The 17,700-nt window shown below is 39.1% G+C and overlaps 2 protein-coding genes across 4 annotated transcripts in view; both read left to right on the forward strand.

Annotated features, from left to right (window-relative positions):
• The window catches only part of Nars1 (asparaginyl-tRNA synthetase 1), an 18,884-nt gene extending 12,278 nt beyond the window's left edge, over positions 1 to 6,606 (forward strand). For all 3 annotated transcript variants that reach the window (XM_010635447.2, XM_010635446.2, XM_010635448.2), the window contains exons 9-15: positions 1,609 to 1,830; positions 1,940 to 2,139; positions 2,491 to 2,626; positions 2,939 to 3,052; positions 5,083 to 5,214; positions 5,526 to 5,657; positions 6,403 to 6,606. In XM_010635447.2, the coding sequence (XP_010633749.1) occupies positions 1,609 to 1,830; positions 1,940 to 2,139; positions 2,491 to 2,626; positions 2,939 to 3,052; positions 5,083 to 5,214; positions 5,526 to 5,657; positions 6,403 to 6,534 (1,068 nt within the window). In that variant the 3' untranslated portion in view covers positions 6,535 to 6,606. The remainder of the gene's footprint in view (positions 1 to 1,608; positions 1,831 to 1,939; positions 2,140 to 2,490; positions 2,627 to 2,938; positions 3,053 to 5,082; positions 5,215 to 5,525; positions 5,658 to 6,402) is intronic.
• A 9,535-nt stretch (positions 6,607 to 16,141) lies between these two features.
• The window catches only part of Fech (ferrochelatase), a 31,094-nt gene continuing 29,535 nt past the window's right edge, over positions 16,142 to 17,700 (forward strand). Inside the window, exon 1 of the mRNA XM_010635445.3 lies at positions 16,142 to 16,365. Within this exon, the coding sequence (XP_010633747.1) occupies positions 16,320 to 16,365 (46 nt within the window). The 5' untranslated portion in view covers positions 16,142 to 16,319. The remainder of the gene's footprint in view (positions 16,366 to 17,700) is intronic.

Below are 17,700 nucleotides of genomic sequence, written 5' to 3' on the forward strand. Positions count from 1 at the left end.
TATTATACATACGTACATATGTATATTTCCCCCACTAAATCAACAGCTTTTAGTAAAACCTTTCTATTTTAATTTTTTTTCTCTTTTTATTGAGTTTATTGTTACAATCTAGGTATACAATACAATTACATTCATCATTGGGATCCTGTACCTTTACATAATAGGTTTTGATTCTCATTTTTTCCCCTTGTCCCTGCCCTCCCTTCACCCCTCCTCCCCTCCCCATTTACAAACACTTTATTGCCATTTTTTCAGTTTCTCATTTTTTTCCTCTCCCTTATTACCTTTCCGCCACCTTTCCCACTTTCCCTGCACCTTTAGCCCTTTACTTCCTATTTCACATTATTAATTATCTCATTAGGATCCTGTGTACTATTATAGTTTTTCACACCAGAGAAACTATTCAGTATTTCAGTTAAAGAAATCTCTGTATGAACATTAAAAATAGGGAATCCTAAAATCAAACTAAAAAGGAAAGTAAAAAAGAAAAAGCAATGATGTAAGATTAAAATAATCCCTAATTCTGAAGATCAAAATGGTCCCTTAACATATTTAAATTGTTTCTTGCTCTTGTAGTCTTATCTTATTCTTTTTTTCATTATTTAGAGAATACTTTATTAGTTTCTATAATCAAACCCGTGTAGATATGACTTTACATATTTAGTACAATGCGTTACCCCTGTACACATGGAAAAAAAAATAAAAATAAAAAAAATTAACATTTCTAGACCAATAATGGCTGTCCATTTTGTACAATGCCAACTCAACACAGTAAATTGGGATAAGTTTTTCCAAAGTTGACAGCACCGTTAAAGTTCTATTTTAATTTTTTAAAAGTGAATAAGCAGGTTAAATTATTGGGCAAAGACTAGAGAGGTACACCAAAATGTTAATAGTAATTACTGTTTACTCCAGGTTGCACGATTACAATTTATTTTCTAGTTTATACTTTTCTATTTAAAAAGAGTATGGCTGGATGATAGATTTTGGGGAGTAGGAAGGAAATGTTCAAATGGCAAAGGAAACAAGGGAGGATGGAAGGGGAAAGGAAGGAATTAAAAAAGAACAGAAGAAAAAATGGAAAACAAAGCTATTATAAATAAAGAGGGAAAGAAAAGTTGAAGGGAGAAGAGGAACAGATATATCATGTAGAGTGGCTAGGGATTTAGCTCAGTGGTGGTGCTCCTGCCTAGCAAGTAAAAGGTCCTAAGTTTGACCCTTGGTACTGTCAAAAAAAAAAAATATATATAGATATATATATATATCTATATATATATGTATAGATATATATATCTGTATATCTATATCTATCTATATATATATATATAGATAGATAGATATATATAGTATCAAAAGTGTACTAATAAAATTTAAATGCAAACTCAAAAAGAATGGACATATTTACTGTGAAAGAAATATCAAATATAAAAATATTGAGTTAAAATTGAATTGCTGGTCGTTTTATTTGAAAGAATAATGCTACTTAACAATACAGTTCTTAAAAAGATCACCTTATCAGAAATTTGGACATAAAATCCTCAGTACTGTTCAGTTTTTGTTTCCTTTTCCCTCCCTGTTTCTCCTCACTCTGCTTTCTTTGAAATATAGGCTCCAGGGGGCCATGAGCTGAACTGTGACTTCTGGGAACTCATAGGGTTGGCCCCTGCTGGAGGAGCTGATAACCTGATCAACGAGGAGTCTGACGTCGACGTCCAGCTCAACAACAGGCATATGATGATCCGAGGAGAAAACATGTCCAAAATCCTAAAAGCACGTTCTTTGGTCACCAGGTGCTTCAGAGACCACTTCTTTGATAGGGGTTACTACGAAGTGAGTATGTGTTGTCTTTTACAAATAGTCCCTCTCTTCCGTTTGAAATTTGAAGGGCAGTCTTCACATTGGGCCTTTTTTTTTTTTAAACTCCTTTTTGTATGAACAGGTTACTCCTCCAACATTAGTGCAAACTCAGGTTGAAGGTGGCTCCACACTCTTCAAGCTCGACTATTTTGGAGAAGAGGCATTTTTGACCCAGTCCTCTCAGTTGTACCTGGAGACCTGCCTTCCAGCCCTGGGAGATGTGTTTTGTATTGCACAGTCATACAGGGCAGAACAGTCCAGAACACGAAGGCACCTGGCTGAGTATGAAATTGTCTTTTTATTTTTATTTATTTTCAGAAAATACCTTTAGGGGAGAAAGCTTTATGTAGGTAAATTATATTTTTAAAATTCATACATTACATAATGAAAGTTTGCTTCTTAAGCCATAGCTGAGGTCTGTTTTTCACTTTGCCTTGATTTCTGTGGGTTAAAGAATAAACAAGAAATCACTACTCAAGGAGATAGAGGGGTATCCAGACTTATTTATAGAATTGGTTGGTTAGCAGTGTCGGAATTTTGCCTTTCTGGATAATTTCCTAGGGTACAAATCTTTTCTTGAGAGAAACTTAATGTAAAAGAAGAGCAACTCTGAGTCAGTGTCTTGTTCTTCAGATATACTCATGTGGAAGCAGAGTGCCCTTTCCTAACCTTTGAGGACCTCCTGAACCGGTTGGAGGACTTGGTTTGTGACGTCGTAGATAGAGTCTTAAAGTCACCTGCAGGAAGCATAGTATCTGACCTCAACCCGGTAGGTGTGGTGTTTCATGAAAATTAAAGGATTATAAGCCTTTTCTGGAAGACACTGGAGTCTTAACTGTTTTATCGATTTGAGCTGAAATAAGTGACTAATATTTTGAAGGCTAAAATTTAATATTAGCCATTGCTATTAATTTCATATTTTAACTTAGCTAAGAGGAGATCATATATGTTTGTCATTTGAGGAATGTTTGTACGGTTTCCTACTCTGAAATAACTGTTGTAATAATAAGTGGGTTTTGGTTAATTAATATTTTAAGGTTGGGGGTTTCTTTATATGCTGTGTTTTTCATTTTCTGCATAGAACTTTAAGCCCCCCAAACGGCCTTTCAAAAGGATGAACTACTCAGATGCTATTGTATGGCTAAAAGAACACAATGTAAAGAAAGAAGATGGGACTTTCTATGAATTTGGAGAAGTAATGTATTCCTTTTTCCTTGTTCCAAAGGTGGTAATATGCTTAAGTGGATGGCTTTTTTCTGGATAGTTGGCTAATGTAGAAGGCACCTGCTTCTTGGGGTTGTCAGTTGGTTCATTATACAGTGAGCATTAGCAAGTGCTTAGCCTTCCTTCCTATGTCATTTTTCATCTCATTTCTTACCTTCATGATTGTTCTTTAGCCTAAACTTTTAAACTCTACTCATTCTCCTCTAGGCTGGCAAGGATGCCTTTAAAGTTTGTGAAGCCCTTGAAAGTATATACAAAATATTGGTCTGTGCATTTATTTGTTTTGTTTTTCTGGAAAAACTACCTCATACTTTCAAAAGTGATTCATTCTCCCCAGAATCAGTGATTTAAAACTGGCTGGAAGGAGATTCAAAGAAGATAGCCGTTGAATAAGATAGAAAACTGAGGGAGAAGGCTTTGTTAGGGAATATGACCTGGTACCCAAGATAAACTTAGCATGTTGATCTTGATTTTGCCTGGGAATCACCCTAACGTGTATTGAGAATATGGATTGGCAGCAATATTTCATACCCTCATTCTTTTATATTTAACCATTTTTTAACATAATATTTCCAAGTCCATTTTATAAGTGAAAAGTAGGTAGTTGCTGCTAAATAGAGTTTTGGTTTTTAAAAGACATTTATTGGGAAGACAAATAATATGCTGGATCTCTACGAGTTATTCTGTCTTATAAATTCATATAATAACGTAATTTTGAGCGGAAAACTTGAATAGTATGCTGTGAACTCAGCAAAGTAATTAATATTTGGCAAAGTGGAGAGTGGAAAGAACACACGCTGTGTAGCCGGAATGTCTCCCTCCCCAAGGTGGACTTAGCTCCCACCTCTGTCTGGACCTGTTGTGTAACTGAAGACAAAAGGCTTGTTCTCTTTTGGAAGATGAATCTCTACCTTGGAGGTAACATTTTCTTGGTAAAGTCATGGAGACTACATGAGTTAAATGCCTAGCAGGGCTGTGGCACAGGAAGCCTCAGTGCATGTCAGTAAGCACTGTATATACATGCTATCATCCCATGCACATGAAGGGGCTAGAGAGATAAGTGGTCTATAGACTTGACCTTGTGCAGTAAGGTCCCTCTTCCCATAGTTTAATCTTGTGTAGAACCCCAGTATATTAAGCAGATAAAAGCTAAGAGGCCAGGACTCTCCCATTCATCTCTCATCTCCTCCTGTACCTCAGAGGGCATAGGGACCAGAGGAGAGAACAGCTGTGCCAGCTGATTGCTAAGCTCTTGTTTCAGTTCTTAACATTAAACAAATCAATGGATCTTGTCCAATTCTCTCAATCAGTTTTTACCACCACAAGAGTTTTGGGTTTGAACTTGAATTTATATGTGGTTTATTGAAGAATATTTAGAGAGAGAAACTGAGTCATTTGATTCATCATTATTAACATTTCCTGGCTAACTATTCCAGGTGTGGTTATATTTAAAAACCTGATACTGGTTATTTGTCTTCTGACTATCTTGCTACTGTTGAAGGCATATCTGATTTATTGTAACAGGAAAGAAGTGCGGATAACTGGATTGTAAAGATTTGTGTCATTAATAACATACTTTTATGTGTAGATTGATGATGTTCTGGAGCATTCACTGATTCCTTTCTACTTTATGAGGTTCAGTGGATTATGTTTGCTTTAGAGCTTGATAAAACTGACCACTGAAAAAAATAACTTGGTGGTCAGTTTGGAGATTTTTTGTTTTTTATTTCTTTTCATTCCTCAGGAAGCATGAAGCCTGAGATATACTGGAGAAGGAGGCAGAGCATGTTACAGTTCACTTAACTATAGATTTATTAGATAGTTTTTTTTTTCTCAAAAGAAATTGTTCCTTATATGAGTGTTTATGAACTATGGATTATGGTAGATGCATTCTCTAGCACATTACTTTGATGGGAGGAAGGGCTGGTACAGAGAGAAAGAGCTGCTTCTGTCTTGTACATTTTGAGTCATAAATGTTAATCAAGTCTTGTTTAACCTCAGGATATCCCAGAAGCTCCTGAGAGACTGATGACAGACACCATTAATGAACCAATCTTGCTGTGTCGATTTCCTGTGGAGATCAAGTCCTTTTATATGCAGCGATGTCCTGAGGATCCTCGTCTTACTGAATCAGTCAGTTTATTTAGAGCATTAGAAATTTTGCTTTTTAAAAGAGGGGAGGCTGTCATTTGGAATGAGCTCATGACAAGTATTTCATAATTCTAAAATGTCAATAATTAAAGAAGTAATTTTTTTTTTCACGTCCCCATGATTGAGATTAACATGCTTTGTTAGAAAATTTGAAAAATTGAATTTTGCATGAGCACAGTCTGGATTCCTTTAGCTGTAGGAGCTTAAATTATAATTTTTATTGAAGCCTCACAACAATACTATGTTTGATAGCCTGGTAATTATTATGTATTTTTTTAAACTTATATTCATAGGTCGATGTATTGATGCCCAATGTTGGTGAGATTGTGGGAGGCTCCATGCGTACCTGGGATAGTGAAGAACTCCTGGCAGGTTATAAAAGGGAAGGTATTGATCCTACTCCCTACTACTGGTATACAGATCAGGTAAAAAATATTTTTCAAATTGTCTTTGAACTTTTTCATTGTAATAGTTCTATATACATTGACATTTTTTAGAGGAGAGCATTCCAAGTGGTGCTTTGGTATTTACATGAGTTACAGTTTCATGGTTATAATAATAATACATCTAAATGTTAGTTTTTTTCCTTTAGCCAAGTTATGTGTTAATTTCATTTGAATAGCTCTAACTATTCATTGCTAAATATCATTAGATCCTACTAATACCTAGTACTATCTTTCATTTTCCTGTAATAAATGGAGATACCTAGTACAAAAAATTCCAGGGAAATGTTTCATTCCTGGTTTATTTTTCATACTGAGTTATGTCTTTTCTCTGCAGTACTGGAGATTAAACCCATGGCCTTATACATGCTAGGCAATCACTCCACACCGAGCAACATCCCCAGCTCTTTTTAAAAAATGTTTTCTTTATTTTGAGACAGGATTTTACTTGGTTGCCTAGGCTGGCCATGAACTTTTGATTTTCCTGCCTTAGCCACCGCATAGCTGGGATTACTGGTGTGTGCTACCATGTCCAGTCTGAATTATTTCTTTACACATGGTTCATGAAGGCATATAGATTATGGGTTGAATCCTTAACTACAATGATCTGACTCCTTCCACGGTGGAAAATTTTATTTTGTTAGATAAAATTTTACAAACATTTACTCCTCTCATTCTCTCTCTCTCTCTCTCCCTCTCTCTCTCTCTCTCTGTCTCTTTTTAACAGAGAAAATATGGTACATGTCCTCATGGAGGCTATGGCTTGGGCTTGGAACGATTCCTGACTTGGATTCTGAATAGATACCACATCCGAGATGTGTGCTTGTACCCTCGATTTGTCCAGCGCTGCAAGCCATAGTTGGTTCCGCTGAAGTGTGAAGGGAAGAATACAATTCATGAAAGGAGCAGACTGCCTCTTAAAAAAAAAAAATGACAAAAGGCCCAAATCTTTTTTTTTGTTCTATTAGGGTATAGCTGTTCCTGTTTCTCTCTCTTTTTTTTTTTTTTTAATGCCCACTACCATAAAAAGTAGTACATTTTCCTGGAACATCAAGTGACATTGATGTCATTGGAAGAGAAATTATGTGTTACAGAATTTGGGGAAATATGTGGCACATAACTCAGTAGTTAGAGGTACATTTCAGCATTTTAACCAGTTATAGGGTATAATTGTGTTTAGTATAACATATGCAATTAAGTCATTTTCTGTTACAGTCTGAACCATTCAAGTAACTTAATCTTTCTGTCCTTTTAAATGTAAATGAAGTTTTAAAAATATTTATCATTTTATTGTATTGAAGAGATAAACATCTTGGGGGGAGAAGTTGGCAAATATGGTATAAAAACCTCCTAGTATTTGAGAACAGCTTAGTAGTACATAACTGTCATCTAATGAATACAGCCTTTTGAATCAGTTATTAAATGTGTATAGATGCTTATATGGAAAAATTTGTAGAAGTGGAATTTCCTTAAAATTGGAAATGACCATAATTTGGTGCAGAGGCGTATTTAGAAGATTCACAAATTTCCTCTTTGCATTAGTTTGAAATAAAGAGGTAGACTAAGCTTCCCTCTTTCTTGGTGGTTCTTAAGTTATTAAGAATAAATAAGTTCCAAATGTATTTTCAGGTGGCTGCATGAGTCACCCTGCCATGTCTGTAGATCTGATCTGTGTTACCTTATGAATTCATCGCAGGCTCATTGAATTGCTTTACTCAGATTGGGTTAATTGCTCTCCTGAATGCATGCCGTGTATTCTCCACCGGCTGTATCCCCAGCAATCAATAAATGAACACTAGTAAAACTCTTTGCTGGCTTAATTTTCTCAAAGCTGAACATCTCTGTCTCACATTAGTTTATCCCTTACATGTTTTTTTTTAAATCTTTTTACTTTTCATGATGTGTATATGTAAAATTAGATATTAACTAAATTCAGCAGATATTACAAATGATGCATGGTAATAAAAGAATGATTTTTAAAAATTAGATATTTGGGTCCTAGCTACTGCATTTTTGTATTTTTATTTTTTTAACACATTAGATTTTATCCTGTTTTGCAATTACATGAGATGACAGATGGAAATGGGGTATTTGTAGCCTATTTGGCTTGTATCTTTAAATAAAAAATACTTGGAAGAATTTGCATGAACTCTGCTTGGCTTCAACTAGGCAGTTCATTTGATCAGAATTAAGTGAAGAGGTGGACCAGGGATTTAGCTCAGTGGCACCACACCTGCCCTGCAAGCATAAGGTCATGAGTTCAATCTCCGGTACTGCAGAAAAACAAACAAAAAAGTTAAGGAGGCTAGACTCGTTAAGCTAAACTTTGTCATCTAACTGGGTTGAGGATTATAAAATACTACAGGAGAGTCAGGATTAAGCAGGATAAGGAATTTGAGGTTATAGTCTCCTTAGGCCAAGAAATAGCATGGTGAGCAGCAGACTTACATACAGGGACTTCATTTCTTTTCACTGTGTGGTGGTTCTGCTCTGAATTCCACAAATGCGATGCTTTTTCCCTGCCAAAGACCAGCTTACGGACTCCTCTGCTTCTGACTTTGGCACTTGTAGGACTCTCATCCCTGAACTCTCATGTCATGACCCTTACTGAAACCTCCCGATACATTGAAAACCCCCTTTCACTTTTAGCCCTTGTGTGGTAGAGCACCTCGGAGTTGGGAGACAAGTCAGAGGCTGGTATCAGAACAACTCAAATAACAAATGGTACCAAACAAATTTCAGATGTTCAAAACTTTATTATAAAATAGTCTTTGTTAGATGATTCACTAATGTAAGTGTTCTGAGCATGTTTTAAGGTGTGCTAGGCTGAGCTGTGGTTCCTGGTAGGTTATATCTATTAAATGCATTTTTGACATAAGATATTTTCAACTTGCAGGTTTGTGGGGATGTAATCCCATTTTACATTAAGGAGCATCTCAACTTAAATATCAACTTTCCCTCTTAAATGTCCTTCTGCCATTTCTAGTAGCGCAGCTTTCCTCCTTTTTCCTACCTTATTACCAGTTTGTTTAGCTCCTCACCTTGTTTCTAACAATTTTTAAAAATGTCTACTACATAGAGTAGTTGAATTCTATCACAAGCAAACTTGGCTGCACACTGGGATCACTGGGGAACCTTATAAAAAATGGTGTCGAAGCCTTACCCCAGATCAGCCGAATCTGAGTTTCGGAGATGGGGTTAGGGGGTTTCTTTAGTGCTGCCCTGGGAAGGCTATATATAGTAGAGAGGTTGACAGTAGGTGGCTCTCTTGTAAGCACAGCCTTAAGCCTCCCTTACTACTGTAGGTTCTTTATGACTTTATGTTAAATGGAACATTGGAGTGAGGCCACGAAACTCCAAAGCTTACATTATTTTAAGTCGCCTTACATTCAGTATTATTTCATTCAGCTCTTTAGGAAGAAAGAAGGGATATCATGATGTTTGAATAGTGTAATTCATAGCATTTGGCAATCACTATTGGATTAAATGACTCAGTTCTAAGGTTAAAAAGTTTCCTTTTACTGTGGGTTGTTCTTGCATGATTAACTAAAGGACATTTTTTAAAGAGATAAATTTGATCAGAATTTAAGTGAAGAGGGCTCAAAGACTAACTTGTAGAGTCAATTTTGTGTCTGAGGTACATTATTAGCACACCAGCTCAGAGCAATGGAGGTGTTCAAAAGTTTTAGTTTATTCTTTAGGTATTTACTTCTGTTCATATTACTGAATGTGTTACTTTATTGATTTTTTAGTTTTAGACATTATTTACTGCTCTTTTGCAGAAGATAAAGATTTCACTTCTTTCTCTGTCCTCAACTGCTCATGTGTTTCTGTCTACCTCCCCATCTTTCCAACTTTGTTATGTTGTAATTTTGGTTGGCTGTAAACTATAATTGCTTTTCCTTTTTTGCTCAGCTTTTAATTTTCCTTGTACTTAGTAGCTGTCTGAGTTTTTTCTTTATTGTTAATTCAGTCCCCAAAGTGGACAGGCATATCAGAGTCTTTCAGTAACATCATCCCATAGCTTGCTTCTGTCTGAACTAGTTGCCCTCTGTCCTTGAACATAGGTGTAGTCCTGCGATCTTCTGTCACTGTCCTCTGTAGTATTCCCTTTGCCCTTCTCCTCTAGTGGACATCTTAGTTTGTTTATCCCACATTTACTGTTTCTTGTTTATAATTGTTCTTGAGCATCCTCTTGTAGTTTGCAGAGAAAGGATTCATGGAAGTTAAAGGCACTAAAACTTGGCCCTTCTAAAGTCTAAATGTTTTTCATCTGTTGTCAAACTTAAATCATCTGTGTATAGAATTGTGGGTTATAAAGCATTTTCTCGAGAATTTTGAAGTCTGGCTTCCAATGTTGCTTTTGAGGATCCCTGAGCATTTTAATGTCTATTGTTTTACATATGGCCTTTCTTTTCTAGAAGCTTGTCCCAGTGATCCAAAATTTCATGACAATATTTCTTAGTAGTAGTTACCCATCTATCCTGATGGGTGGTTCATAGGTGCTTGTAGTTCAAAAAGTCATACATTTCAGTTATGAAGAAGTTTCGTAAACTTTAAAGGTCCCCCCACTATTTTGTTTTCTTTATACAACTTGTTATTCAGATAGTAAACCTCTTTAATTTCTTCTTTATTTTTTCCCTCAATTCTCCAGTTTTTCTTTTGTGCTTTTCTTTAGCCATAGCAAAAAGTTTATTTTAAAAATTCTTATTCTGGTGTCAGAAAATTTTATCTTTAAAGTTTCCAGTCTAAGTTTTCTTCTTTCCATCATCCAGTTTCCTCTGTGTTGGTTTTCTTTGGTTTGTTTGCATCTGTTTCCTGAGACTTTTCTCAAATGTCAGATAATGCTGAGTGATCTCTTGATAATTCAGGAGACTGCAGTGTTCATTGGCTGCTCTGAGCGTATGGTAGGAGATGTGATTGTCAGTATTTTTAGGTCATTCTTGTTGGGTTGGGTGGGCTTCTTGTGAAACCCTTCTGGGAAAAAGGAGCAGGCTGGATTTTTGCTCTAGGAAGTATAAAAAGTTCATTACCTTTTGCAGTTTTTAATATGTTCCTGCTCTTAGCTATGCCTGGGATCTGTAGTCTAGAGCTTTCTGCCAAATCTCTAGGAACTGAACCTCTAGTTAGGATGGAATAGGGGAGCTGCCATCCCAACTCAAGGGCAGGAATCTTAGTACCTTTGACAGCTGCTTTAATAGACTAAGTCTGTTTATTCTGGCATCTTCTTTTCATCTCCACTTCTGGAGGTCTTTGTTGCTGCCTATCCTGAGACATCTAGGGATTCTCTTGTCTAGAAACATCTAGGGATGGTTCTTCTCTTAAAATGGCCAGCTTAAGAGTCAGTTTTCTTAGGTCTGCTGAATCATTAAGCATTTATTCATCTACATTCCAGCTTGTAAAATACTGTTGCTATGGTTTCCTTTTCTTCATCTTTTAAGGTTTGTGCTTAAAAACAAAAAGCACTACCATCATACTTCTGTTGGTATCCCAATAGGGTTTTGGGAGAGAGTAGAACTACATCCATGAGCTCAAGCCCCCTCATTACCCAGAGGTCATTATATTTGAGGACAAGTCAGAAGGTATCGGTCATAAGCAAAGCAGAAGAAACATTTAACTAGCTGTTAGGAAGGACAGATTATTCTTTATAAGCAGGAAAAGGAAAGCAGTGTGTAACTTACAAAGTTAGAAGTGACATTTAAGTTTGGGGCATGGAAACAGGAAGATAGCTGTTATTCTTCAGCTACCACTGTTAAAAAAAATTCCTTAGTGTATTGAAATTCAGCTCTGAATCTGAATTCATAGTTGTCTGACTTGCTGATAGTAGTTCCTACAAACCCATGACGCCCAGGGATACATGGGTGAATGGTTGGAACTCAGGGCTCCCTGACTCTGCTAGTTGCCACTTCTGTTTTGAAATGCAGCCTGAAGGAATGGAGCAAGGCCAGGATTGGAACCAGACAGACTTGGGTTCAAATATTGGCTGTGTCTCTTGGTAATTGTGACCTCAGACAAGCCATAGGACCTCTGTAACTTTTTCTCATCTGTAAAATAGGGTGATACTGTCTGCAAAATGGTTGCAGTGATTAAGGGTAATATGGCACTTAAGTGGCAAACTATCACCAATTCTTTTTCCTGCTGACTAAATGTGAGTATGAATCCTTATTATAGTTTGTAACTGGATCTACGTTCATTTAGCTGCAGATTTACTGGATAAATATCTCCCTACCACAATCTTGGCTGAGTGTGAAAAGACATCTGAGGAGTTCAGAATTGGAGACAAGGAGGGAGAGAGGTGTCAAAGACAGAGATGTTAGGTGAGGCTGGGGGCTAACGGGAGAACTGAGCCCAGACGAAGGCACTGAGAGGTCTTAAATTTTATTCAAGTACAGCATTCAACAGGAAGGTAAAGCCAGAACTATTTTCTACTTGTGAAAGGGGCTCAAAAGCCTGGTCTTTCTGTAAGGAGAAATCCAGAAAACTGAGGGTGACAAAGAAGGTTGCCTAGAGCTCTGGTTAGGGAGTAAAATCTTTGGCAGAGACGCCTTTCTAGGTTGTGAATTTACTGTAAAGAGTAGGACCACTTTAACACTAACCTGTCCAAGGCAGGTAAGATTTCTGGGTCCTAGCAAAGGCATCTCAGAAAGGCTTCGTAGGGACCCATCACCTGGGGATAGGAAAAGTAGAAAAACCACTCACTCAATATGAACACAAAATAATTACCACCCATGGGAGGAAATGAATGCATCTTCTTATGTAGTACATCTTAATACTGGCTCAGGAGTTCCTCCACTGCGCTGCTGACAGTGAACCTTTCAGAAATCTGTGCATTTCATTCTGCTAGAAGGAAACCATTTAGAAGACGTTTTGTCACCTCCAAAGTCTTAGGTCAGGGGCCTTGGTTTCACCCCATCCCTAACCCAAGGACATGTGGCTTCCTTGCTGTTCTCCAGCAGCCTGTTACAGGTTGAATTTTGTCCCCTAAAGGTATATTGATGTTGTAACCTCTGGTGCCTGAATGTGTAACCTTTTTTGATCCAGTGTACCAGTGTCCTTATAAAAGAGGAAGATGGCATCTGGAGTCAGCCATATGACACTGGAAACAGGGATTAGAATAATGCAGCCATTGTAAGGCAAGAATGCCAAGGAATGGCAAGATTTGCTGGCAATCACCCAAAGCTAGGGAGAGAGACAAGGAAGGATTTACCCCTACAAGTTTCAGAGAAAGTATGGCCCATTGACACCTTGATTTTATGTTGTAGTCTTCACAAGCGGAAAGACAGTTCTGTACTTCATTTGTGATACTTGGTTAAAGTAAGCTTCGGAAACTAATTCAAGCATCATATGTGGTTCCCTCAGCTTCCAAAGTCCTTCCTCAGACAAGCTCCCCTATTCCCAGGGATTGCTGTTCAGATGCCACCATAGCAAGGCAGCCATGTCTGACAGCGCCACTGAAACTAGCAGCTTGGCTTCTCTGCTTTCTTTTACCTCTTTTCTTTTGCCTCTTTCTTTTTTTCTGATCCCTAGACATACATGTCATTATATTGTATCCTTTATCTTTGTCTTAGACTACTGCCTGCTTTTCCTTTGAGAATGTTCAGACCATGAGGGTGGAGAGTGTCTAATTCATTGCTGTTTGCCTACTGCATGCCATGTGCCTGCCAGAGAGGACTTCACACATACTTACTTCACGATAGAATGAGCTACCTAAAAGTACAGTTTCTTTTTTAATTTTTTCACTTCTCCTCTACATTACCTGCTATAATGTTTTGTTCATAGCAGACATTAAATATCTGCAGATAGATTAATAAGCCTATTACCACTGGTAGGCTTAAGGCTATGTGGTTAAGAAGGGTTAAGTAAAAATGCACATCATTTTGGCCTGGGTTTAGTGCTCTCCTTGTAAAACAGTTGTAGAAATAACTGATCACATTTCCCTGAGTAATCATTATACCTTAGCATTTGTCACATGCAGCCACTGTTTCTCTTGTGCTGAACCCCCTCCCCCATTCTCTTCTGATTAAGGAGACAGAGTTGAGTAATCTAAATTTAGATCATGTAGCTCAGAGGTGCCAGTCATGGCAAATAATGAATTAAAGGATCACTACCCCCTAGCTCCTTCCCTGAAGCACTGAGCTGAAGCCAACAAATTCATTTTATTTAGAACCACAGTCTGAACTCAGTGTTGTCTGTGACAGGCGAGTGCTTTATTCACTAATTAAGTCACCCAGGCTCAGACAAACCCTCTCTTGTGGCAAAGATGCTGCTTATCTGAATCAGCCCAGACTCTGTGCTTGTCTTCTGTTTTGTAATGGAATTGGTATATAATTTTATTAAAAATGTGTAAGACAGGCTGGGGATTTAGCTCAGTGGTTCTGGCAACTGTTTCACAAGCTCAAGGACCTGAGTTTGATCCCCGGTAACAACAACAACAACAAAAAAATGTGTAAGCCAGAAAAAAATTCATATGTATACATGGATATCCCATATAGCTCTGCGTCCAGAGTTTATGATTTCTGGGTTAAGGAGTATGTTCTATCAGTTTTCGAAAGGATTGTATAAAAGATCTGCTTTCATTTATAGGAACATAAATAGTCATTGGAAATGTTTATAAGAAATAGGCCATAGATTAGAAATAACAATTGTTATGGTTCTCTCTGTTGGAGCAAAACACTGAGGGTTTGTTTTCTGTTATAACATGACTCTAATATGGGCACTAAGAGGTTTTACACATGGGTTGAGTTTTTCAAAATCAGTAAAAAATGACAGTGTAATGTATGAAGTGATGCTAACTTTTCAATTTTAAAATGTTACCTGGCTATATGTAATAAAGCACTTTTTGCTATTTTGTTCTTTCTGGTCAGACAGAAGTTTAATCTGTTCCAGCTATTGATTTTGTAAGATTTGGAACATTTATGCATCATCACTAATTTTCAGGATTTCTCTGAGAGGGGCCAGAATCCCTTTATCTCCTCCTACCAAAAAAGGACTCAGCACCCAGCACAGGATGGGGGTGACTTCCAGAGGTGACCCAAAGGGTCTCAGATCAGATGCCCAGATCTTTTTTAATTCTCTGGTTATCTATTTGTAGCACAATATGTCAGAGCGTGGAATAGAGCCTTTTGATGTAGTTCAGCAAAAATGAGTTCTAGTTTTAATCAGAGGAATATATTATCAATAAACATAACTCTTTAAAGGACAATTTCAAACTACTGTAATTTTGACTGTGAGTTAAGAACTAGCAAAATCTATAGGAAGGCAGTTTGATCCTTAGAGCAAGTTTTATTATCTTTTTCTTGGGAAACATCTGGCTTGGATTTGGAGATCATCTAGATGATATGAAAAACATTTAATGAGACATTTTACATTGGGCTTGTAAACATGAGGATGGTAGCCATTAATAAACTAATTCAGCCAAGAGCACAAATTGTAGCTATGGAAAACTGGTTTTTAACGTGATCTAGATTCTTGCTGCCTTACCTTCTTCAGACCTTACCTAAAGACTTCTCTGACCCATCTGTTTCAAATTACAGTAGCCTCCAGCCCCTGTCTCCTTTACCTTAATTTGTTCCTTTTATTAATGTTTATTACCATTCAAAATACTACAAAGATTATTTTTGTCTCTTTCCTAACCCCTGCACAAGCTGCTGCCCCATTTTCCCACAGCACTCAAAGTTTGTTGAGTGCGTGATGCTTGCATCCAAGCAAGGCCTAGGATTATATTTCAGGGTGCATTGAACATACAGAGGCAGGGCTGGCTGGCTGGCAAGGTGGGGAAGGGCTAGAAATGGGGTGGGGTTTTTTCCTTTTGCTGCCTCTGTGGTCCACCTTGGGGATTGGGTGGCTAAATTGCACCAAAAGAGTCCTGACAGACTTCACCGTACCATCTTTCCAAGAACTGCATTTCCCAGCCTGTATGGTTCACTTTCTGGTCTCACCTGTCAAACTACTACATAAAGGTGCTGCAAAGAAACTGGATAATGACACGAGTGCCTAATGTAAAATAATCCCCTTTTGTGAAAACAAGCGAAACAGTACACAGTTGTGCTGTTAACTAGGTAGGCCGACTGGAAAACTGAGGCAAAAGCATCCTCATATTTAAGTAACGATGATGAAAATGTCTAGAAAGTCTTTTACTGATTCGCGGCTGACATTTCTAACGGCCAAGTTGGAAGATACAACCAGATCTTTCCAGTATAACCAATCTACTGGGACTTTGATGCACAGCTAAGGATCAGGACACCATCTCAGCCCGCGGCCTTTTCCTACACAGTGGGCAGCTCCCAGCCGGGCTGGCTGTCTGACTGGGCTTTCCTCTCCAAGCCCCGCTCGCCCTGCAGTCCACGCCCTCCCGCTGGGCGGCCTGGAACTTGGACGGGTTTTCCACCAGAAGCGAGGTCCCACCCTGCCCCGGCAGCGAATGAGCTGGCTCCCTGGGAGGGGCGTGTCTTCATCAGGCCCCGCCCCCTACTCCACAGCAAATGAGCGAGGGCCGAGCCAGGAGCGTGCTGCGGCCTCCGGTGATAAGGACCTGGGCCGCTAGTGGGCTACGCTTCCAGGGTTCGGCGCTATTTGGATCGGTACCTGAGGGTGCCACAGTTCTCGGCCGAGGCTGCTCCGGAAACGCTTTCAGCTGGCACAAACATGGCTGCGGCCTTGCGAGCTGCAGGCGGCCTGTTCCGCGGTCAGTGTAAGTGGGGCTGACTCTTCCGCTGTCGCAGAGGCTGGGGTCCCTCCGACGGCGGGGCGCCCCTGCCCGGGTGCTGCGGGAGAGGCGGTGGGCTTCGCGAGGAGTGTGGCGGAGAGGGGACTGGGACGCACCTTGCCCTGGGAGGGGCGAGGGGAGCAGCTAGGGCCCCAGAGGGCACTGGGAGACGAGGGTTTGAGTCCTTACCCATCAGCTGGGTGGCCGTGAGCGGAGGCTGGGTTACTCAGAGGCTTAGCTCTCGTCTTTCCTAGGAACAAGATTGTTTGGGGCATTACGGAAGGGAAGTAGTTAAGGGCATGTCACCGAGAGGACAGTAAGGCAGGCATCATTGTCATCACCACCTTAAGTATCTACTCAGCGGTTCCGTCCCGCGGTGCAGGTCACAGCGTGCCCACTGCTGCTCAGCCCTAGCCCCTGGCGTCACTTCCAGGCATCAGGACCCTCACGTGGGGCAGCCCGGGCCAGTGTTTTCTAGACAGACAACCTCGAACTTTACTGGCGCACACCGTAAATGTAGATTGTGTCCCCTGGATGAGTTGATGAATTTGCCATAGATTAAGAGGATTCTTTGTTTTGCTTTGTTTTTTTTGAAACAGGGTCTCACTGTGTATTTGAGACTGCCCTGGAACTCACTTTGTAGCCCAGGCTGGTCTCGAACTCACAGCGATCCTCCTGCCTCAGCCTCCCGAGTGCTGGGATTACAGGTGTGCACCACCAAGCCTGGCTTAGATTAAGAGGATTCTAAACGAAGCAGGCAGCTTGGTGCTTAGGATACAGTAGGTGCATAAAGATCCCAAAATGTTCACACTCACTAATATAAAACGTCTCAAAGATGATGTTTAATACATTTGAACTGTAACCAGACACAGCCTTATGTTTCAAATGAGTTCCCTAAACCATCAGTCCAGAACCTTCCGGGAGTGGAGGGAATCCACTCTGAACCTCCATATCTTGCTACAGGTGTCTTTGGTAGGAAAATAATAAGGATCCAAGTTATGGTGAAGATCAGCTCACTAAGGACTCTGGAAGACAAAAAGGCATTATCTTTTAAGAGGCAGGACAGTGCCAGTAGTGGGCTAAAGGTGGTATTGAATTAATTTCTTTTCAGTCTTTCCTGTGGCAAATAAAGCTTGACAGACTCTAGGATTGAGGTCATGGAACAGTATGAGTGACTTTAAATTATTTGCTGTTTAGGTTACAAGTAATCATGTGGAAGTACTCAGAAAGCACAGAAGTAGATTTGAATTCCACTTTTGTTACAGACTATGATTTTAAGGTGTAATTGTAGTACTTTCATATTGGTTAATAGGAAAAGGT

Source organism: Fukomys damarensis, unplaced genomic scaffold, assembly GCF_012274545.1.
Source record: "Fukomys damarensis isolate Sample0158 unplaced genomic scaffold, DMR_v1.0_HiC HiC_scaffold_30, whole genome shotgun sequence".
NCBI lineage: Eukaryota > Metazoa > Chordata > Mammalia > Rodentia > Bathyergidae > Fukomys > Fukomys damarensis.